This window comes from Bufo gargarizans, chromosome 6 (genome assembly GCF_014858855.1).
Source record: "Bufo gargarizans isolate SCDJY-AF-19 chromosome 6, ASM1485885v1, whole genome shotgun sequence".
NCBI lineage: Eukaryota > Metazoa > Chordata > Amphibia > Anura > Bufonidae > Bufo > Bufo gargarizans.
Window position 1 is genome coordinate 247,445,346 of NC_058085.1, and position 23,577 is coordinate 247,468,922.

The following is a 23,577-nucleotide window of genomic DNA, read 5'->3' on the forward strand; positions in this document are numbered from 1 at the left end:
GGTGCCTACTGATTAATTTCAGCAGGCACCCAGTTCCGATCACCGCCCGCCAGTGATCGGATATACACATGACGCACTGGTACGTCATGAGTCCTTAACCTCCCTGACGGTAGTCCCGAGCGTATCCCTGACGGTAGTCCCGAGCGTATCCCTGACGGTAGTCCCGAGCGTATCCCTGACGGTAGTCCCGAGCGCCCACTCACCTTGCAGAGTCCCCTCACCTTCTGCCGGCGATGTCCCCTGCTGAGAGCGCCGACCGACATTTGACTTCCTGGTTCCGTTACCTGCGAGCAGCAGCTGCACATGGGAGCGGAACTGGGCGGGAAATTCAAATGAATATAAACAGAAAAAGGGACAAACACACATAAAATAGGTTATACATTATAATCTGAGAGGATTACACTGTATAACCTCAGATCTGACATTTGATTACTGTACAGTGCCCCTTGCCTGCAATTTTACGGTCATTTGTGCCCATAAAATAAATTTATAACATGGCATAAAAAAAGTGCAACTTTACTACAAAAGCGCTTTTGGAGCAGTTGAGTGACAGCAACAGTGACACGGAGGTGCTCGCAGAACTAAAAGATAGCGAGTTGTGGGGAGATTTGTCGTCTGACACTGATCTGGCAAGTGACAACGGCGATGATCCTGCACCCGACCTCAGCCATGTGCGCACTTTGTGCCCGATTGACTGTGATACGGACCAGGTAGATGTTGAGCGTGAGAACCCTCTGGCATACCTGCAATTATTCCTCACTGAGGAGGTAATTGAAAAAATTGTCATGGAGACAAATGGCTACCAAGAGCAGCAATCCGCTACGCTGCATGCCACGTTTTCCAGAAGCAGAAAGTGGGAACCGTTGACCAATGAGGACATGTGGCAGTTTCTGGGACTCATCATTCTTCAGGGGGTGATGGGGAAACCGCTCCAGAAATGGTACTGGACCACCAATAAGTTACTGGCCACTCCATTTTTTGGCACCGTGATGTCAGAATACCGGTTTTCCCTCATCATGAATTATTTCCACTTCACGAACAATGAAGAATTTGATGAGGCCATGCATCCTGCGTCCAAACTAAAAAAAATCTGGGAGGTATGGCAAATTATTGTGACCAATTTCCAGCGGACCTACGTGCCAGAAAGGGACGTCAGCATAGATGAAAGTTTGATGGCCTGCAAGGGACGCCTAAGCTGGATACCGTACATTGCATCCAAAAGAGCGTGGTTTGGCATCAAATCCTACATGCTCTGCGAGTCATCCACTGGGTACATCTGGAATTCGGTCATTTACACCGGTAAAGGCACAAAGTTCAACCCCAGGTACAGCGGCTATAGGATGGCCACATCATCTGTCCTTACACTGCTGGAGCCATTGCTGAACCAGGGATATTGTTGGACCACAGACAATTTCTACACGTCTCCGGAACTGTATGAGGTTTTGCTACAAAATAAGACTGATGCATATGGTACCACTACCGTTAGGTCCAACCGACGTGACATGCCATCTATGTTTGCCAAGAAAAAAAACTCAAAACCGGGGAAATGGTTGTCTGGCAGAAGGGTAAGATGATGGCAATGCGATGGCAAGACAAGGACGTGTGTGTCATGAGTACTGTGCACAATACCTGTACTTCCATGGTCCACACAAAAGGTGGGAAAGATGTGCTGAAGCCGCAAGTCGTTAGAGACTTATTATTAACACCATGGGAGGTGTCGACAGAGCTGATCAGGCAATGACATTTTATCCGGCTATGCGAAAACAGCAAAAAAAATATTATAAGATCTTCAGGCATCTTCTGGAACAATGCCTTTGGAATGCATATATCCTGCACAGAGCAAAGAGTGACAAGCCTCTTGTTCACTCTGAGTTTATATGGAAGGTGGTTGAGCGGATTTTTGTCAACCACCAGACAGACCTGGACGTCGTGCTGTTGACGTTGTCAACCCAGAACGCCTGACTGGTCGTCACTTTATGGACTACATCCCTCCAACCGCCACCTACCAGGATGTGCGTGGTTTACTGCTCAAAGAGAGATGGCAATGGAAAAAAAGTCCGAAAAGAAACCAGGTTCCATTGTCCCGATTGTGACGTCGGACTTTGTGCAGTCCTATGTTTTAAAATTTATCACACTCAGGATGTTTATTGAATTTTCTGTGTTTGACAAATTTCATTATTTTTATTACATTATTAAATAAAATTATATTATTTATTAGATTATAATTCACCATTTTGTGTTTGAAACTTCATCTCATCTGTGATGTCTACTAGAGTCTTGTTTGGTCAGGTTTAAGTAAGTAATTACTAAGAATTGCAAGCCTACAATACATAACACCAAATTTCATTCAAAAGATTGTACCACTTTTGGTACAAAATTCCTGACATAATCATACCGCCAGGGAGGTTAAGTACCAGGACATCATGACGTACCGGTACGTCATATGTCCCCAAGAGCTTAAAGAGAACCCGTCACCACAAAATGCAATGCAATCCTGAAAGCACCATGTAGAGCAGGAGGAGCTGAGCAGATTGATATATAGCTTTTTGGAAAAGGATTCAGTAACATTTATATTTTGCTTTTTTTCAGCCTTGCGAAGTGCTGTCAGTACAGGAGAGAGGTGTTCTCAGTGAATGGCAGCTGTGTCAGTGTACACACAATGCCATCTGTCACTGAAAGGGTTGGACTGGCCCCAGAAGGAAACTTCCCCATTGTCGACGCTCAGAGGGCCACCCAAGCCTTCCCCAGTGCCGCTGGCCAGTTACATAATGATCTGCAGCTCTCATTGGCAATTAACGCTGGGAGCATTAGGTGGTTGCAGATGACCCTCCTGAATTCAACTGTATGGCTGACCTCAGGATGGTGATAGAGTTGGATGGTGGAGTGACATCCCATGACTAGTGTTGAGCAAACTTGTGTTTTAAGTTCTACCTCCAAAGTTTGGGTTATGGATTCCACTACCACGGAATTTGGAAACCATAACGAGATTCTTCGATGACGCCAAACTTAAAAAACAAGTCCACTCAACACTACCCATGACTCCCTGTCCTGCTGTTCACCCTCATAGGCTACTACATGTGGCAGTGAACAAATGGCGCAGGAACACAGGTGTCTCAGGACGCAGGCTGGAAAAGACCTGCATCGCGGTCGGTGGCCTGGAACATGTGTTATATATGTCTCTTCCCTTGGCCACTTTGAGGGCACTATAGGGGTGATTACTAGTCCAGGCAGCATGCTGAGGGCAGGGCTGGGTTGGGTTGGTGCCATGTCCTGCATCTCACCTGCTCCATATCTTAGAGACATCTGGAGGAGGACAGAACATAGCAGCTACTGATGGCCACCAAAGAAGGACGGCTTCTGGGGCAGTATATTGTGCTGCACTACGGTATTTGGTTCTGCTGGGACGGCATTTAGTGCTGCATTATGGTACTGATGACCCCCGCCTACTTGTGTAAGCTGGAATCTGGTTGCTATGGGCAACTAAAACAGTTTTCCTTCACACCAGTCCTGATAAATCTCCACCACTGAGTAACCACTTTACCTGAAGCCATGTCAGGGGCTAATACATTGCACCTGGTTAGGGTGCGGTTATAATCAGACAATGCAGCGTGTGAACATGCCCCCAGTCTCGTGGTACAGAACCATAAGTCACCCATAGAGAACCCGCTGCCCCCTACACCTCTGGTGCCTTCCCGAAGCATGAGGTGATTTTATGGGAACCTGCCATAAACAGGCTGTGCTCTTCCAGCCATGAGAGGGTTAAAACGGCATACTAAATAACTATTTCTACAAGTGTTTCTAGGCTCATACACAGTGTGCCAATACGATGCCAGACTAGTGCCCCGCAGTTATGTAAATATGTATCTCACCTGGTAAAATTCAACACCGCAGGGCAGGTTATCGGCGTACCTTTGTATGCAGTCATACTCATTCCTGACTCCTTGCCAATATTTGCAGATAGGTCAAATGCACTTCCTGCCACCACCAATATGGCCGCCCCAAATAGCTGCCAGGAAGTTCCAACGTCACCATCATGGAGGATGGAAGCTTTCGAAGTCTTTACCTCACGCGTATCTGACACCTTTACCAAGATGGCCGCTTTGGCCCCGCCCCGTCAGACGCTCCATCGCTCATCATTTCCTCTTCCGGGCGGCTGTGTTGGGCTTAACAGTGTCTAAAGGTAAATATAATGAAGTGTTTTAAAAGAGCAGTGCCCCGAGCTGCCCTCTTGTGTGCTCCCGGCACGGTGGAGGGGGCTTTACCGGAACTCTGGGGTATTAGGAGGGTCGCGCAGTGCTAGTCTAGCTGTCAGCTCTGCTGCATCATGTATATTACATAGAGGGCCCCTGAATATGTACTCCCATAGGCTGTGTCCTATATACCACATTCAGTAATGTGCAGAGTATTGAGTGTCAAGGTACCTGATTGCCCCTCCATAGCCACCCCAGTACCAGCCACTTTGCCCCTTGTAAATGCCACGATCATCCAACCTTGTGATGGTAACAGCCATGGGGGTCTTCTGTACCTGACGTGTCTGCCCTACAGTGACAGCTGCCATAACAGTCACAAGGCCCCCCAGTGACAATGACAGTCTCAGGGCCCGATTGTAACAGTCGGAGTAGCGCCACAGGATCCTTGTTAACAGCTTTAGGGCCTCCACGACCAGGCGCAGAACTAGCCCCCAGTAACCGCCTGTGACTGTAGTAGACTAGCACTCATGAGCGACATTTACCATTGTTCTAGAGCAGGGATCAGCAACCTACAACTCCCAACATGCTCCATTTATTTCTATGAGAGTTCTAAGAAGAGCAAAGCAAGCATGTATGCTGGGAGTTGTAGTTTCACAACAGCTGGAGTGCCGGAGGTTGCCGACGACCCCTGTTCTAGAGGATGGCAGCTGTAGAGATGGCGCCATACTCTCTAAGGCGCCCATCAAGTCGCTATGTATTCTCATAGTGAATATAAATCATTAGTGCTGCCTTATCGCTCCTACATCACCACATAAAAGGTTAGTATATAAAATGAGAATGCTCGGACTGGGAGAAAACGTCTGTAAGTGGGTAAGTAACTGGCTCAGTGATAGAAAACAGAGGGTGGTTATTAACGGTACACACTCAGATTGGGTCACTGTCACTAGTGGGGTACATTAAGGGTCAGTATTGGGCCCTATTCTCTTCAATATATTTATTAATGATCTTGTAGAAGACTTGCATAGTAAAATATCATTTTGCAGATGACACTAAACTGTGTAAAATAATTAACAAGAAGGAGGACAGTATACTGCTACAGAGGGATCTGGATAGATTGGAGGCTTGGGCAGATAAGTGGCAGATGAGGTTTAACACTGACAAATGTAAAGTTATGCACATGGGAAGGAATAATGCAAGTCACCCGCACATACTAAATGGTAAAACACTGGGTAACACTGACAATGTAAGGTTATGCACATGGGAAGGAATAATACATGTCAACAGTACATACTAAACGATAATATAAAATATACAGAGAAGAACTCGGGTTGTATCTCTTAGGCATCTTGCACACAACCGTATGGCTTTTTCAGTATTTTGCGGTCTGCAAAAAACGGATCTGCAAAAAATTCTGTTTTTTTATGGAACAGCTTGCCCCTAATAGAACAGTTCTATCCTTGTCCGTTATGCGGACAATAATAGGACATGTTCCATCTTTGAACGGAAATGGAAGGCATATGGAGGGAGTACCTTCCGTTTTTGGCAGATCCATTGAAATGAACACAAAGAACAGAATGTAAACGGAAAAAAAAACGTTTGTGTGCAAGAGGCCTTACTGTGAGCGCTGCTAGTCCTTCATGAAGTGGGTTCAATTCACATTAGGCAAGTAAAACAAAGTTCGGGGACTGCGCTGCTCTCCTGAAAACGGGTGGATAAGTCAGATGTCAGAGCCTTCCTCCAATTCCCCTTCGTTATGCCGCCAAACACTTCCACTATGTGCTGGTGCGGTGCCGCTCCGCAGGTTTTCCACGTCTGATCAACCTCTAATATCAGGAAGCAAAATAATGAAGCACCGCAGGCACTTTGGACTAAAAGCTGAATTTATTGTACTCACGAGGCATATCTAATGCAAGTCCTGTTTCCCAGAGTCTGCCCTTCTGCTTTGTTTTAATCGCCCCTTGTGAGTACAATAAATTCATCTTTTAGCCTGAAAGTGCCTGCGGTGCTTCACTATTTTGCTCCCCGATTCCTGATATTACAGGTTGATCGGACGTGGGAAACCCGTGGAGCGGCACTGCATGGGGACATAGTAGCAGTGTTTGGCGGCATGAGGAAGGAACTGGCATACTAAATGGTAATACACTGGGTCAGGGCGAGTTCACATCACCATTTTTTCATTCTTCTGATCCGTCAGAAGAACAGACAAAATAAAGAAAAAATTAACGGATCCTTTAAAAAAAAAAAAAAAAAGTATCCTGTGCATCAGTTATGCACATGTGCATTCGTTTGAGCCATTTCCATCGGAGAGACGTTCATTTTGTTTTTAGACGGAGAAGAAAAGTGCCACATGAACCAGGGGGGTACTCTGATTGCCCGTTTGGATTTGGAAGGAATTTTCTCCCCTAGAATGAGGACAATTGTTTTTTAGTCTTCCTCTGGATGAGCTTTACAGGATAACGGGCTGAACTGGATGGACGGATGTCTTTTTTCAGCTTGACAATGATATTTTCTTAATTTAGTACTATTTACCCCAAATATAATACAACCAAAATATTACTATACAAAGGTGGGAGAAACCAGCCATAGGCATCAAGTAAGAAAAATAATGGTGTTAGCCCAATGTATCAAAACTGGCGCAACAGAAAAGTGGGAAATGTGTCTCCCGTGGCAGCCAATCAGATTCGTGCTCCATTACTGCTCCATTTTGCATTAGTCAGTTTTTCTTCAGAGCGAGTCGTTTGGGCGAGAAGCCCTCCTGGCTTTTACAGATGGTGCATAGCGGTGACATGGATGATGAGGTTTTATCATTGACCCTCTTCTTTATTCACACTGGACAGTTGTTACCATAGCTCAGAAATGGTAATTGGCTGTGTAAGAGGGCCATCCACAGACCAGCCATGTGATGTGCCATAGTAAATGGATTGTGGATCGGCACTATATAGCAGCATTTGCTTGCTCTGTATGGGACATTTGTGGATGGTACTACAGTGCCTTGCAAAAGTCAATGTGCATAACTATTCACCCCCCTAAAGTCAATACTTTGTAGAGCCACCTTTTGCGGCAATCACAGCTTTGGATAAGTCTATATGAGCTTGCCACATCTTACCACTGGGGTTTTTGCCCATTCCTCCTTGCAAAACTTCTCCAGCTCCTTCAAGTTGGATGGTTTGCGCTTGTGAACAGCAATCTTTAAAGAGGACCTTTCACTACAATAAAAAAATCTAAACTAAGCATACAGACATACATCTGTAGTGCTGGCCAATCGCAGCGCTCAGCTCATAGCCTGAGAGGAAAAAAAAACTCTCAGGCTATGAGCTGAGCGCTGGTATTGGCCAACGCTCCAGCCTGGGAGAAGGAGACGTCGGCAGGCTCCACCCAGTTGAGCCGAAAATATGAAGAGACCGGAGCGGCGCCCATGGATAATAGTAAGTGCAGGGAGATCCCTGGGCGCCGCTCTACATGTCTGTATGCTTAGTTTAGACAAGTTTTTATTGTAGTGAAAGGTCCTCTTTAAGTCGGAACACAGATTTCCTGTTGGATTGAGATCTGGGCTGTGACTAGGCCATTCCAACACATCTACATGTTCCCCCACAAGTGTTGCTTTAGCAGTGTGTTTGGGGTCATTGTCCTGCTGGAAGGTGAACCTCCATCCTAGCCTCAAATCACAGAGTGGGACAGGTTTTGCTCAAGAATGTCCCTGTTTCCCTTTCGCCCATGACAGCACCCTTGAGAGACCGCCTCCATCCAGGACAGGAAACAGGAACTTTCGTGGAGAGCTCATAAGGAGGAGCATGGCCCCGAGACCACCAGTTCCTGTTTCCTGTCCTAGACAGAGGACGGTTCGTGGAGAAGAGGAGAGAAAAAGCTAGGCTGCAGGGCCCCGGAGGAATTTTTCTAAAGTGGGGTTACCTGTTCCGGCATAAGTCTCCTCTAGGAGCCGCCGGCCGGAGTCTGGTGTCTGCTGCTGGGGTCTGGCTTATGCTGCGCTGGCGATACTCTGCAGTCCCGGGCTCACTGAGAGGTGCGTTCGGCACGCCGGTCCTGCCTGACAGTGCTCATGCGGGCCGGGGCCTTCTTCTTGCCGCGCGCAGGGGGAACCAAAATCTCGCGATCCCAGCGAGATCCGGGTCTCGGTAGAGACTTCCGGTTTTTGGAACGCACGTAGCGTGCGTTCCGGAAGTAGGAAGTGCCTTCTCCTACTTAGGCCGCAGAGGGTTTCCAGCAGGACCCGACCGAGGAGATTGGACCCACAGGCGCACGGTCAGCAGCAGCCCAGCCAGCCAGCCAGCCAGCCAGCCTTACAGGAAGCCAGATTTCCTTTGTATCCGGGGAGTCACTCTCTATCCCACAGCAGTATGGAGGAGGAGAGTGTCCTACGCGCCGATCAACAGGAGGGTCATGAGATCAGACCGACTACAAAAGAGGGCCCTAGAAAGGCAATTTCAAAGACCAGAGGGAAGGAGTGTGCCGTCTGTAAAAAGAAACTGGCCCCCTCTTGGTTGAAAAAGCTATGTCAAAGTTGTATTGAGAAACTAGTGGAGGAGGAGTCCCCATCCCTTCTACAGAGTATTAGGGAGATGGTAAAGACGGAGGTCTCGGATTCCCTGAAAGATTTCAAAAAGAGCTTTCCCGCTGTAGCCTCTACCTCCCTGGGAGCCAGATCAAGCACGGCTCATAGATCTGACTCAGATCCCTTAGAGGATAGTGATACGGGAGAAATCCTAGATAGCCCAGACTCGTCCCAGGATGAAGAATCCACGGGCAGGCCACTTTTTTCCCCCGATGATACGGAAGCTTTACTAAAAGCAGTTCGTGCGACTATGAAAGTAGACGAACCCAAAGACCCAAGATCCGTTCAGGATATCATGTTTGGTGATCTCGGGCAGAAAAAATCTAGAGTATTTCCCGTTAACGAGAATATAAAGTTTTTAATACAGAAGGAATGGAAAAGACCCGATAAAAAAATTTTTGTGCCTAAAAATGTAAAAAGGAAATATCCCTTTGACGAGGCAGACTCAGTAAACTGGGACAGACCTAAATTGGATGCACCTGTTGCAAAAATTTCAAAAAAATCGGCCCTTCCGTTTGAGGACTTGGGTTCTCTTAAAGACCCTATGGATAAGCGAGCAGAGGTTTACCTAAAAAAAGTTTGGGAGACCTCAGCCCAAGCATTCAAACCAAATATTGCCGCCACATCCACTGCTAGGTCTCTGAAATTATGGCTAGAAGAATTGGAATCTCACATTCAGAACAAGACCCCGAGAGATCAATTGTTAGCCGTTTTCCCCACTCTACTTAAAGCAGTAGACTTTATTTCGGATGCATCAGCAGATGCTTTAAAATTAAATGCTAGGTCAGCTGCTCTTTCAAATTCAGCCAGACGAGCTATTTGGCTAAAAGGTTGGTCGGGAGACACGGGATCTAAAAATAAGCTTTGTGCAATTCCTTGTCAGGGCGATTATCTTTTTGGATCCGTCTTAGACGACCTTTTGGATAAAGCCTCGGACAATAAAAAAGGATTCCCTGTCTCCAGACCCCCGAAAAAACAACGGTTTTTTCGCAAAAACAAGAAGGATTTTTTTAGGGGGCAGAGGAAAGACTTCAGAGCTGACAACAAGAATAGGAAAAGCAAGGGGTTTCTCTTCAGTTCCCAATCCTCCTCAACCTCTAAACCATCACAGCAATGACGGTTTCTCTCCCGTGGGGGGCAGACTTTCTCTCTTCCTCTACGCCTGGGAAAAAATCTCCTCAAGTCCCTGGATTTTAGGCGTTATAAAGGAAGGGTTTTGTCTAGAGTTTGTCTCCCGCCCACCGGACAGATTCAAAATCACGAATTTTCTAGGAAACCCGGGGAAAAATCTAGCCTTACAACAAGAGATTGCATCCCTACTTCGGAAAAATGTTCTAATTCCTGTGCCGGAGGCGGAGAAGGGCGAGGGTTTTTACTCCTCCCTTTTTCTGGTCCCCAAACCGGATGGAACATTCAGAACTATCATAAATCTAAAGGATTTAAATAAATTCCTCTCTTACAAAAAATTCAGAATGGAGTCGATCCAATCAGTCATAAAACATCTATTCAGGGGCTGCTTCATGGCTACGATAGACGTAAGAGATGCGTACTACCACATTCCCATTCGGCTAGACTGTCAAAAATTCCTCAGAGTCGCGGTTTCTATAGGAGGTCACATCCAGCACTTACAATACACAGCCCTTCCCTTTGGGATTTCTCAAGCTCCCAGACTTTTCACGAAAGTCATGGCAGAAGTCATGGCTCATGTAAGGGAAAAAGACATTTTACTAATTCCTTACCTAGACGATCTCCTGGTGGTAGCAGAGTCAAAATCCATTCTAGAAGCACACCTCAAAAAAGTAGTGCAGATCCTAGAAGACCTCGGCTGGCAAATAAACGGAGAAAAATCCCATTTAATACCTTCCCAAGTTTGTATCTTTTTAGGGATGATACTGGACTCAAAGAAACTACTCTGTATTCTACCCCAGGACAAGATTCAGAGATTAATACAACAGGTTCAGTCCCTGATATCAGCAGAGAACCCTACTATCAGACAAGCAATGGCGGTCTTGGGCAGAATGACCTCCACTATACCAGCGGTCAGTTGGAGCCATCTTCACTCCAGACCCCTACAGTGGCAAATTCTGAAGGAGTGGCAGGGCTCCCTCTGCCCATTAGATACACCTTTCACACTCACCCCCCAAGTGATCCAGTCCCTTCACTGGTGGCTGAACCCCGTAAACCTGTCCCAGGGGCTCCCTTGGTTCCAACAAGACTTTGTTACCCTTACCACCGACGCAAGTCCTTCCGGTTGGGGGGCCTGTTGCCAAGGGTACTTAAGACAAGGTGTTTGGGAAAGAGAGCAGAGTCTAGACTCCCAAAACATGAGGGAACTGAGGGCGGTCTTTTTCGCCTTAAGAGAGTTTCTTCCTTTACTACAGGGAAAGTCTATAAAAGTTTTTTCAGACAACGCCACAGTGGTCTCCTATCTGAACAAACAAGGAGGAACCAGATCAGAAAATCTTATGCAGTTAACAACGGATATCTTTTCCCTTATAGTTCCTTCTGTGCCGTCCCTTATGGCAATACATCTAAAAGGTACAGAAAACAAAGTGGCAGATTTCTTAAGTCGAAATACACTAGACCAGGGGGAATGGTGTCTGAACCAAATGGTGTTCGATCAAATAATTCGACTTTGGGGTCGTCCTCATCTGGATTTGTTTGCCACCAGAGAAAACAGAAAGTGTCATCGTTTCTTTTCCCTCAGCACGAGAGATTCACCAACAGGGATAGATGCCTTCTCCCTTCCCTGGCCGAACCAGCTCCTCTACGCCTTTCCTCCATTAAGACTTCTTCCAAGATTCTTACAGAAGCTGAGACAAGAAAGAACAACAGTGATCTTAATTGCTCCTTTCTGGCCCAGAAGAACCTGGTTCACCTGGTTGAGGAAGCTATCCTTGACGGACCCTTGGATTCTCCCGGAGTGGCAAGATCTTCTATCCCAAGGACCAGTCAATCATCCGAGTGTGAAGCAGTTACACCTAACAGCATGGCTCTTGAGGGGGAAATCCTAGAAAGTAGAGGACTCTCCAAGAGCGTAGTTTCCACTTTACTATCCTGCAGAAAGGACGTCACCTCCTCTATTTATCTCAGGATTTGGAACACCTTCCAGAAGTTTGCCAAGGATCCAGTGAATCCTTTAAATCCCCCACCTATGTGTAGGATTTTAGATTTTTTGCAAGCTGGACATGAAAAAAATTTGAGGCCAAGTACTCTTAAAGTACAGGTATCCGCTTTGAGTGCGTTCTTTGATTCTCCCATCGCTAGTCACCCGTGGGTCCGAAGATTCTTTAAAGCCATCAGCAGGCTTAGGCCTATACCTGGACCTTCAATTCCCCCCTGGGACCTCAACTTGGTCCTTACTAGCCTCACAGAACCTCCCTTTGAGCCACTTAAACAGTTACCTATAAAGATCTTGTCTTTCAAAACAGCGTTTCTTGTGGCAATTACCTCAGCAAGGAGGGTTGGTGAGATTTCAGCCTTCTCTACCTCGCCTCCTTACACTAACATCTTAGATGATAGGGTTCTTATTAAACCAGATCCTTCCTTCTTACCGAAAGTGGTTTCTATGTTTCATAGAACGCAGGACATTATCCTTCCTTCCCTGTGCCAAGATCCGAGAAATGAAAAAGAGGAAAAACTGCACTGTTTAGATGTAAAAAGATGCCTATCTCATTATCTGGAGGTTACTAGTCAGTGGAGGAAAACCTCAAAACTCTTCATTCAGTTTAGTGGGAAAAATAAGGGCCTCCCAGCCTCTTCTAAAACCCTTTCCAGATGGATCGTGAGAGCCATTAATTTGGCCTATTCTTCAGCTGGAAAGGCTCCCCCGGGGGGCTTTGGTGCTCATTCTACAAGATCAGTCTCCACCACTTGGGCAGAAAGGGCTGACGCTACCTTAGAACAAATTTGTAGAGCAGCCACATGGCAGTCGCCTGGCACCTTCTTCCGTCACTACAGATTGGACCTAGGCAATAGAGAACAGCTAGCCTTCGGTAGGAAAGTCCTCCAGGCGGTAGTCCCACCCTAAGAAATAAAGGGATTTCTATTCTAGTCGTCTCTCAAGGGTGCTGTCATGGGCGAAAGGGAAATTTAAGATTACACTTACCGGTAATTACTTTTCCATAAGCCCATGACAGCACCCGGGTTTATTCCCACCCTGATATACATATAAAAAAATAAAAAAAATAAAAAAAAGATATATATACATATACAAAAAAAAAATAATAATAAATATATATATACATATACAAAAAAAAAAAAAAAAAAAGAGAATAGTGTGGTCTAGGACAAGTTCTTGCGATTAACTGGTGGTCTCGGGGCCATGCTCCTCCTTATGAGCTCTCCACGAAAGTTCCTGTTTCCTGTCCTGGATGGAGGCGGTCTCTCAAGGGTGCTGTCATGGGCTTATGGAAAAGTGATTACCGGTAAGTGTAATCTTAAATATTTAGCATCATCCATCTTTCCCTCAACTCTGACCAGTTTCCCAGTCCCATCCCCACAGCATGATGCTGCCACCACCATGTCTTACTGTGGGGATGGTGTTCTTTGGGTGATGTGTTGTGTTGGGTTTGCGCCAGACATAGCGTTTGCTTTGATGGCCAAAAAGTTCAATTTTAGTCTCATCAGACCAGAGCACCTTCCTCCATACATTTTGGGAGTTTCCCACATAAACTCACACTATGCCTTTTTGTTTTTAGCTGAAAGTAATGGCTTTCTTCTGGCCACTCTGCCATAAAGCCCAACTCTGTGGAGTGTACGGCTTATTGTCGTCCTATGTACAGATCCTCCAGTCTCTGCTGTCTCTATCCTCCAGGGTTACCTTAGGTCTCTGTGCTGCCTCTCTGGTTAATGCCCTCCTTGCCCGTGACCTTTGGTGGGCGGCCGTCTCTTGGCAGGTTTGCTGTTATGCCATGTTCTTTCCATTTGGTTATGATAGATTTGATGGCGCTCCTGGCGATCACCAAACATTTGGATATGTTTTTATAACCTAACCCTGATTTGTACTTCTCAACAACATTGTCCCTTTCTTGTTTGGAGAGGATATAATTTCACTAATTATGTGACTTCTGAAGGTAGATGGTTGCACCAGAGCTTTTTATGGGCTTCCTAACAAAGGGGGTGAATACATACGCACATGCCATTTTTCTGTTTTCTATTTCTAAACAATAGTTTTATTTATATATTTTTCTTTTTTACTTCACCAACTTAGACTATTGTGTTCTGATCCATCACATAAAATTCAGATTAACAAAACCTTTAACAGAAGGCTGTAATGTAACAAAAACAAAATAGGAAAAAAGTCAAGGCGGGTGAATACTTTTGAAAGGCACTGTATATAGGGGTACTGGCTCACATTCTAGGGTGCATTTGTTGATGGCACTATATAGGGCCACTGGCTCACACTGTATGGGATATTTGTGGACAGCACTGTGTAGGGGGCACTGGCTATTACTGGGGCATTTGTGGATGGCACTATATAGATACACTGGCTAAGGGTCCATTCACGCGTCCGTAATTTTGGTCCGCATTCGTTCCGCAATTTGCGGACCCATTCACTTTCAATGAGGCTGGAACGGATGCAAATCCACATTTTCGGGATCCGCATCCGTATTTTGCGGGATCCACAATTCCGTTCCTGAAAAAAATAGAACATGTCCTATTCTGGTCCGCAATTGCGGACCAGAAAAGTCATTTTCTACTATAGTGTCTGTGATGTGCGGTCTGCAAATTGCGGATCGCACATGGCAGGCGTCCATATTTTGTGTAAAACACTTATGGACATGTGAATGGACCCTAACACTGTATGGGACATTTGTGGATGGCACTATATAGGGGGCACTGGCTCACACTGGGGAATTTGTGGATGACACTATAATATTATATAGATACACTGGCTAACACTGTATGGGACATTTGTGGATGGCACTATATAGGGGGCACTGGCTTACATTGTATGGGACACTTGTGGATGGCACTATATAGGGGCACTGGCTTACATTGTATGGGACACTTGTGGATGGCACTATATAGGGGCACTGGCTTACATTGTATGGGACACTTGTGGATGGCACTATATAGCAGCACTGGCTCACACTGTATGGGCCATTTGTGGATGGCACTGTATAGGGGGCACTGGTTCACACTGGGGCATTTGTGGATGACACTATAATATTATATAGGTACACTGGCTAACACTGTATGGGACATTTGTGGATGGCACTATATAGGGGGCACTGGCTTACATTGTATGAGACACTTGTGGATGGCACTATATAGGGGGCACTGGCTCACACTGGGGCATTTGTGGATGACACTATCATATTATATAGATACACTGGCTAACACTGTATGGGACATTTGTGGGTGGCACTATATGGGGGCACTGGCTTACATTGTATGGGACATTTGTGGATGGCACTGTATGGGCCATTTGTGGATGGCACTATATAGGGGGCACTTGCTTACATTGTATGGGACACTTGTGGATGGCACTATATAGGGGCACTGGCTTACATTGTATGGGACACTTGTGGATGGCACTATATAGCAGCACTGGCTCACACTGTATGGGCCATTTGTGGATGGCACTGTATAGGGGGCACTGGTTCACACTGGGGCATTTGTGGATGACACTATAATGTTATATAGATACACTGGCTAACACTGTATGGGACATTTGTGGATGGCACTATATAGGGGGCACTGGCTTACATTGTATGGGACACTTGTGGATGGCACTTTATAGGGGGCACTGGCTCACACTGGGGCATTTGTGGATGACACTATCATATTATATAAATACACTGTATGGGACATTTGTGGATGGCACTGGCTTACATTGCATGGGACATTTGTGGATGGCACTATATAGGGGGCACTGTCTCACATTGGGGAATTTGTGGATGACACTATAATATTATATAGATACACTGTATGGGACATTTGTGGATGGCACTATATAGGGGGCACTGTCTCACATTGGGGAATTTGTGGATGACACTATAATATTATATAGATACACTGGGACATTTGTGGATGGCATTGGCTTACATTGCATGGGACATTTGTGGATGGCACTATATAGGGGGCACTGGCTCACATTGGGGAATTTGTGGATGACACTATAATATTATATAGATACACTGTATAGGACATTTGTGGATGGCACTATATAGGGGGCACTGGCTTACATTGTATGGGGCACTTGTGGATGGCACTATATAGCAGCACTGGCTCACTGGGGCATTTGTGGATGACACTATAATATTATATAGATACACTGTATGGGACATTTGTGGATGGCATTGGCTTACATTGCATGGGACATTTGTGGATGGCACTATATAGGGGGCACTGTCTCACATTGGGGAATTTGTGGATGACACTATAATATTATATAGATACACTGTATGGGACATTTGTGGATGGCACTATATAGGGGGCACTGTCTCACATTGGGGAATTTGTGGATGACACTATAATATTATATAGATACACTGGGACATTTGTGGATGGCATTGGCTTACATTGCATGGGACATTTGTGGATGGCACTATATAGGGGGCACTGGCTCACATTGGGGAATTTGTGGATGACACTATAATATTATATAGATACACTGTATAGGACATTTGTGGATGGCACTATATAGGGGGCACTGGCTTACATTGTATGGGGCACTTGTGGATGGCACTATATAGCAGCACTGGCTCACTGGGGCATTTGTGGATGACACTATAATATTATATAGATACACTGTATGGGACATTTGTGGATGGCATTGGCTTACATTGCATGGGACATTTGTGGATGGCACTATATAGGGGGCACTGGCTCACATTGGGGAATTTGTGGATGACACTATAATATTATATAGATACACTGGCTAACACTGTATAGGACATTTGTGGATGGCACTATATAGGGGGCACTGGCTTACATTGTATGGGGCACTTGTGGATGGCACTATATAGCAGCACTGGCTCACTGGGGCATTTGTGGATGACACTATCATATTATATAGATGCACTGGCTAACACTGTATGGGACATTTGTGGGTGGCACTATATAGCAGCACTGGCTCACACTGTATGGGCCATTTGTGGATGGCACTATATAGGGCCCACTGGTTCACACTGGGGCATTTTTGAATGCCACTGAACGGGGACACTGGTTACACTGTATGTGAGACATTTGTGGGTGGCACTAATATATTTTCTTAATTTTTTCAGACACAACCCTCTAGGACACGGCACCTCTTCTACTGGAAATTCCAGGATGTCGGGGGCTGGTGGTAAGAGATCAGCAGGGGATGCTGGACCCTCAGGTCCCCCTGAAAAGAAGGCAGCAGTGGAGGATTCTGGGACCACAGTGGAGACTATAAAGCTTGGAGGGGTCTCTTCTACGGTAAGTCAGCCAGATTAGTTTGTCAGAGTTTTTTATTTTATCCCCCATGTTACTTATTAGGATTGTCTGTTCTTCTAGGAGGAGCAGGACCTGCGCACCCTGCAGGTGAAGAACAAGAAGCTAGCTGGCATGTTGGACCAGAGACAGGCCATAGAAGATGAGCTGCGGGACCACATTGAGACCCTAGAGAAACGTCAAGCCACAGATGATGCATCTCTTCTAATTATTAATCGTTACTGGAGTCAGGTCTGTATTCTAGTCTCGACATACCAGTCTTACCTACTGCTTATCTGTACTAATCTGTTGTGTCTTATTTTCTACTTTGCTCCACTTTAAATGGGTTTTCCCATCTAAGACAATGGGGCATATCGCTTGGATATGCCTCCATTGTCTGATAGGTGCGGGTCCCACCGCTATATCGCACCTATATCGAGAACGGAGCCCCGAAAGTGAAGGAGGGCGCACTGCGCTTGCGTAGCCGCCCTCCATTCATTTCCATGGGGCCGCCAAAAATATCCGAGCCCTGGCTCAGCTATTTCCGTTGGCCTCATAGAAATGAATGGGAGCATGGGCCGCGCATGCGCGGTACGCTCCCATTCACTTCTATGGGAGAGGCGGGAATTAGTGCTTGGTGGTGGACGGACCCCGGGAAATCTGGGGTCCTCCAGCCGCAGCGCTCCCTGCTACATTCTCGATATAGTTGCGGGTCCCAGCGGTGCACCTATCAGGCAATGGGGGCATATGCTAGTGATATGCCCCCATTGTCTATGATGGGAATACCCCTTTATGGCCAGGGTCACACATGACTGAATTGGTGTGGTTTTGCCGTTGCGGATTTACCTGCGGGAAATCCACAGCGTTGTACAGGGCCAACAAAGTGGATGAGAATTTCTGAATCGCCATCCATGTGCTGCATTTAAAAATTGCAGCAGAAAAGCTGTGGTATTGTGGATTTGAAATCTGCCGCATGTCAGCTTATACAGCGGATTTCTCTTGTGGATATCACCCTTTCCAATGGATAAATCTACTAGCTTTTCCACAACAAAAAACGCATGTAATGCACGCTGTTTTTCGTGCATTGGTTTTCTCGCCCAGTTTCCTTGGGGGACACAGAAGACCTTGGGTATAGCTCATCTCCCTAGGAGGCGTGACACTAAGAAAAAACTGTTAAGCCCCTCCTCCATCAGCTATACCCTCAGCCTGGAGAGAAAGGCTGCCAGTTTTAGCTTAGTGTCCAAGGAGGCAAGACACTCCCTGCTACTGCAGGGCTGTTTTCTCCTTGTTTAAATTTTGATTTTTACTTTTTTTTTTTTCTTTTCTTTTGTTCCAGACAATCAGGGACAACAGAGTCGCACTAGACCTCTCTGTTTCTCCCGGGGTCGAGCTGCGCCAGTGCCGGTCATCCGCACTGCTGCCTCCCCCACAGAAGGCAAGGTGGACCAGGGCAGCCCAGCTCCCCTGCATCCCGCCAGCGCAAGGGTCGCCCGCACGCCAAGCCCCTCTTCCAGCGTCCTGCCACTACGGTGCCAGTAGCTGAAGGGGCGACCCTGCTGGAACGGACCGAGGGTGAAGACGGCTATGGTGAGAGATTGGCTTCTCCAGCCCTACGACCCCCTCCCCCCACCCCGGTCTCCTGCGTGACTGACCCCCATACTTTAGCCTATCCAAGCAGAGTGGCTATTGGGTGGCTGGACCTAGGCTGGTCCCTGGGGTGTCGCAAGGCGGACAGCACTCACCCATTCCCTTTCTCCCCTCCATAGATCATAAGGGACGCGGCAGCCTCACTACAGGATGGAGGTCCGCGCAAAGAGGGGGCGCTTGCCGGTGCGTGCTCAGGGCAGCCGCAAAACTTTAGTCCACGGGCTGCGGCCTGGCCTTTTCGCGGCCCGCTGGGCCGCACCATCCGGTGCTCCTTCCCGGGCCCCTGACTCTTCCTGGCCGCGGGGTGGCTCCCGCGGCCGGCGTTACATGTGCGAGCTATGCTCCAACTAGGCCCGGCCGACCTTCGGTCCGGTCGGCCGGACGCCGCAAATTTTGGCCCAGGCGTCGCGGCCTGCTGGGCCGCACCTCACGCTCCTCTCGGGTCCCTGATTCTTCCGGCCGCGGGGTGGGCTCCCGCGGCCGGCGTTGGCTAGAGCTGTGCTCCAACAGGCCCCGGCCGGCCGTCGGTGCATTCCGGCCGGCCGGGCGCTGCATAGTTTGTCAGGCTTCGCGGCCTGCCGACCGCAATTCCGGCACTCGGGGTGGGCTCCCGCGGCCGGTATGTGGGCACCCGCGGCCGGCTTAGGCCGGCCGGTACTTTAAATGCTTGCGGCCCCGGTCTCCGGTAAAATTTAGGCCCCGGCTTCACGGTCTGCTAGGCCGCAAATTCAGGCCTCTGGGGGGGGGGGGGGGGGGGGGGCGGGAACTCTCCAAGCGCGAATTCTTCCCGCCTGGAGGTTCCCCCGCCCCCAAGAGTTCGCAGCGCCGCCCCCCCCCCCACACAGGCCAGATGCCTGTTAACCCTTTGGGTACTGGCCGGCTCCTGATGGGCCCGTACGGCCTGTGCCCCTGTATGGTTGCCCCCCTTTCTGCCATCAGGGAGGCTGTAATATTAATAAATAATAATAATAATGTAATAATAATAAAAAAATAAAAAAATAAAATTATAATTTTGTTTTAAATAACTGGTCTTGTGGGGCTGCGCAGGACGCGGCAGCCTCATCATTCGGTATGCTGTCTGTAGGCATGCCCCCCTCTCTTAGACGGTATGTCGCGCTCCCCGGCTGCGGCGCTGGCCAGGGCATGTTCCCCCTCCCAGGCGTTTTCTTGCCCTCTCCCGGGATACGGCGCTGGCCAAGTGCATGCATAAAATTTTTCTGGCCAGTATGCGTCACCCAGTTCTGGTGGCTGCAGGTGCATGGCCCTCCTTCCTAGGCGGAATACTGCACTCTCTTTGGCTGCGGCCTGGCCTTGTGCATGACCCCCCTTTTTTCTAGGCGGACTGCTGCACTCTCACCGGATGCGGTGCTGGCCATGTGCACGACCCCCTTCCACAGGCGGGACGTTGCACTCACTGGATTCGCTGCCGGCCATGTGCATGAACCCCTTCATAGGCGGAATACTGCACTCTCACCGGTTACGGTGCTGGCCATGTGCATGAACCCCTTCCATAGGAGGTATACTGCACTCTCCCCGGATACGGTGCTGGCCATGTGCACGTTCCCCTTCCATAGGCGGAACACTGGACTCTCACTGGATTCGTTGCCGGCCATGTGCATGAACCCTTCCATAGGCGGAATGCTGCACTCTCACCGGATACGGTGCCGGCCATTGTGCGTGTACCCCTCCCATAAGAGGTACACTGCACTCTCCACGGATACGGTGCCGGCCATGTGCACGTTCCCCTTCCATAGGCGGAACACTGAACCTCACTGGATCCGTTGCCGGCCATGTGCATGACCCCCCCCCCCCCTTCCGTGGGCGGTGTGCCGCACTCTCACTGGATTCGCTGCTGGCCTTGGACATGTCTCCTTTCCTCAGGCGACATACGTACACTCTCACTGACTGTGTTTGTTCTCTCGCCAGTGCGTTGCTGGCCATGTGCATGGCCCCATCCATGGCGGGGTGCTCGCACTCTCACTGGATGCGATGCTGGCCATGTGCATGACCCCCATTTCTGGGCATGAGCATGCCCTCTAACTTGGGTGGAATGCTTGCACTCCCATGGAATCTGTGCTGGTCTTGTGCATGGCCACCCCTTATTCCATGGGCGGCATTTTTGCACGCTCACGCGATCCATGGCTGTCCGTGTTTATGCGGTGCTGAACTGGTACACGTCCCCCTTCATTGGCGGAGTGGTGCACTCTCACGAAATTCGGTGTTGGGTGGATTTTTGCACAATCACTTAATGATAGAATAACCCTGTGCATGCCCCCTTTCCCTAAGTGTACCTTCCTGCGTTCTGCTGGACATGTGCGGCCATGGGCATGGCCCCCTTCTGGGCGGAATATGGTATGTCCTACTTTTCCAAAGTAGGTACTGGCCTTGGTATTCCCCCCTTTTGGGGCGGGCTTCTGCACTCTTGCCGACTGCTGTGTTGGCCAGGTACATTTCCCCCCTTTTCTGGGCGGACTGCTTGCGTTCCATTGCATGCCGTGCTGGTCTTGTGCATGACTGCCTTTCAGGTTGCACTTGCACTTCCGTTGGTACGGTTGGACTCTGGCTGATCCTTCGCTGAGTGACTATTTTTTTGCAGTGAGCGGACTTTCTTGTGCGCTCTGTCCGTTGTTTGGGCCAGGTATGCCTTCTCCTCCCATGGGTGGGTTGGTCTTCTCACTGCTTACGGGGCTACTCGTACGTATGCCTCCCTTTCTCCTGCAACATACCTTTTTTTCTCTTGAGATACGATGCTTGCAGCTAGCCTTGCGCTATCTCTCTAAAGAGCTCGTTCTGTCCACCTGTGTGAGCCTACGGTGGTGTTCAACAAACAGCTAATGAATGTCCAATGTGTTCAAAGGTGTGTGTGTGTGTGTGTGTGTATATATATATATATATATATATATATATATATATATATATATATATATATACCTTATGTATAAGTAGACGAGCTCTACTTGTTCGCTACTGCACCGAGCTGGGTGGTACTCATTCCTTTCGTCCCTTCCGCCCGGGGTGTGTTCGTGGTCCCTAGATGCGTACCCGTTCGTCCTCCCGCGGCATTGTTTCCCTGCGTTGGTGGTCACATAGTCGAGAGTGCTGTCTGCAGCGTCCCTCGAATTCTGCGTTTTCTCTGGCGGGACTACGGTTCCCTCGCCTACTACCATTCCTCCTCTTCAGATGCGGTGTGGTGTGAGTCCTTCCGGTTGGTGCCCTCTGCGCTTCAGTCTGATCTGTTACCAGGTCGGGCCGCTCTTCTCGGGAAGGTCACCCAACTTCTCTTGGGTGCTCGCGTTCCCAGGTCCGGAGGACCTCCATCTTGGGTTCTTCAGGGTATTCGCCTTCTGCGGGCGGTGAACCGGGCGTCTCGGTGTAGCGGGGTTCTGCTCTTGAGCTGTCCTATGGCTTCCCTGTTGCCCACCCCTCCTTTCGGTTGGAGGGTGTTATGCCGGCCTCTGTCTCGACTGCCTTTTCTCGCCGGCTCTGTTTGGCTCCCGCTCGGTACAGTTCACTCCGATGTGGCTTCTGTCCCGGCCGTGCTTCAGTGGCTTTCCTTCGCTGCCCTCCCCTCTGGGGAGAGCATGGTTGTTCATGTGGATGGTTCTGGTGTTCCTTTCGGCCTCGTACTGTTTCCCTTGTTCACACTGGCTGTACTAGCTGTGTGCCTATTTACCGGGTCTGCCGCGTTCTGTCCTCCAGCTGGGTGCAGATTGAGTTTTTTTTTTCCATTCTCGGCAATGGTTCTGCCATGGACTTACCTTCTCGGTAACTTGGGAGGCCTACCATTCGGTCAGGGTTGCCCTTGGATCTCCCACACTGGGACTGTAGAACGGCTTCCGTTCTGGCCGTGTTACTGGTCTGCGCATGATCTCGTTGGGTTTTCACCCGCTTGCCCAGGCGACTCTAGCGGGCTCGTTAGTGTTCGCTCCTGGCCGTGTTTCGTCCAGGTTCTGTTGTAGGACTTAGGGTTTTTACCTGGGGTTCTGTGGGAAGCTGGGCGTTTTCCCCTCTCTGCCTTTCTTTCTCCATGGTTCTGTCTTCTCCAGTCCGGCCTGGACCTGGGACTGGGACCCTGTTGCTTCAAGTGTCGGCGCTGTCCCTCCTCTTTCAGCGTTCCACGGCCCCTCTGGGCCTGTCGAGACCTTCTTCCATGGAGCGGCTCTTGGGTTCCCTTTGTACTGCCCTCCGGTACCGCCCTGGGATCTACATACTGGGTTCTTGGCGCTCCTATCTTTCCTTTGGAGCCGTTACAGTAGTTCTCTCTACTCCTTCTGTCCTGTGCGGTTGTGTTTCCGTAGCCGTCTGGTCTCTGACGGGTGCCTGAGTGGCGGTCCTTCTTGTTCTGAGCCTTCTGTCTTCCATAGGACAGGGCTGTTCTCCATCCCGTCTCTTCCTTCCTTCTGAAGGTGGTGTTTGTCTTTCAGTTCCGCGAGGCATTCGTCCTCCCCTTCCCGCCCCCGGGAACGGACACTTCACCGTTTGGACGTTGTTTGGGCCTTGCATTTTTGCTTGGAGATCTCCGGCTCTTGTCGACGTTTGGTCTCTTGTGTTTCTAGGAGGTCCGTGCAAGGGTTGCGGCCTCCAGGGTGGCTTCCTCCGCTTTCTCCGAGTGGCTATTGTTGTGGTTACCGCACCAAGGGCGGGGTTCTGCCTTTGGTGTCACTGTCCATTTCACCAGTGCGGTCGGTGTCCCCTGGGCCGGAGGCATTGGGCTTCGGCCATGCATTTGTGCAAGGCGGTCACTGGTCTTCCTTGCACACCTTACCG

At 48.7% G+C, this 23,577-nt stretch overlaps 2 protein-coding genes across 2 annotated transcripts in view; one reads left to right on the forward strand and one right to left on the reverse strand.

Moving 5' to 3' along the window:
* PGAP4 (post-GPI attachment to proteins GalNAc transferase 4) overlaps positions 1-3,996 on the reverse strand; it is a 28,284-nt gene extending 24,288 nt beyond the window's left edge. Inside the window, exon 1 of the mRNA XM_044297185.1 lies at positions 3,870-3,996. The gene's annotated coding sequence lies outside the window, so the exon portion shown is untranslated. The remainder of the gene's footprint in view (positions 1-3,869) is intronic.
* Positions 3,997-4,113: 117 nt separating this feature from the next.
* Positions 4,114-23,577, forward strand: part of RNF20 (ring finger protein 20) — a 61,015-nt gene continuing 41,551 nt past the window's right edge. The window contains exons 1-3 of the mRNA XM_044296470.1: positions 4,114-4,180; positions 16,995-17,169; positions 17,248-17,415. Coding sequence (XP_044152405.1) covers positions 17,041-17,169; positions 17,248-17,415 — 297 coding nt within the window. The 5' untranslated portion in view covers positions 4,114-4,180; positions 16,995-17,040. The remainder of the gene's footprint in view (positions 4,181-16,994; positions 17,170-17,247; positions 17,416-23,577) is intronic.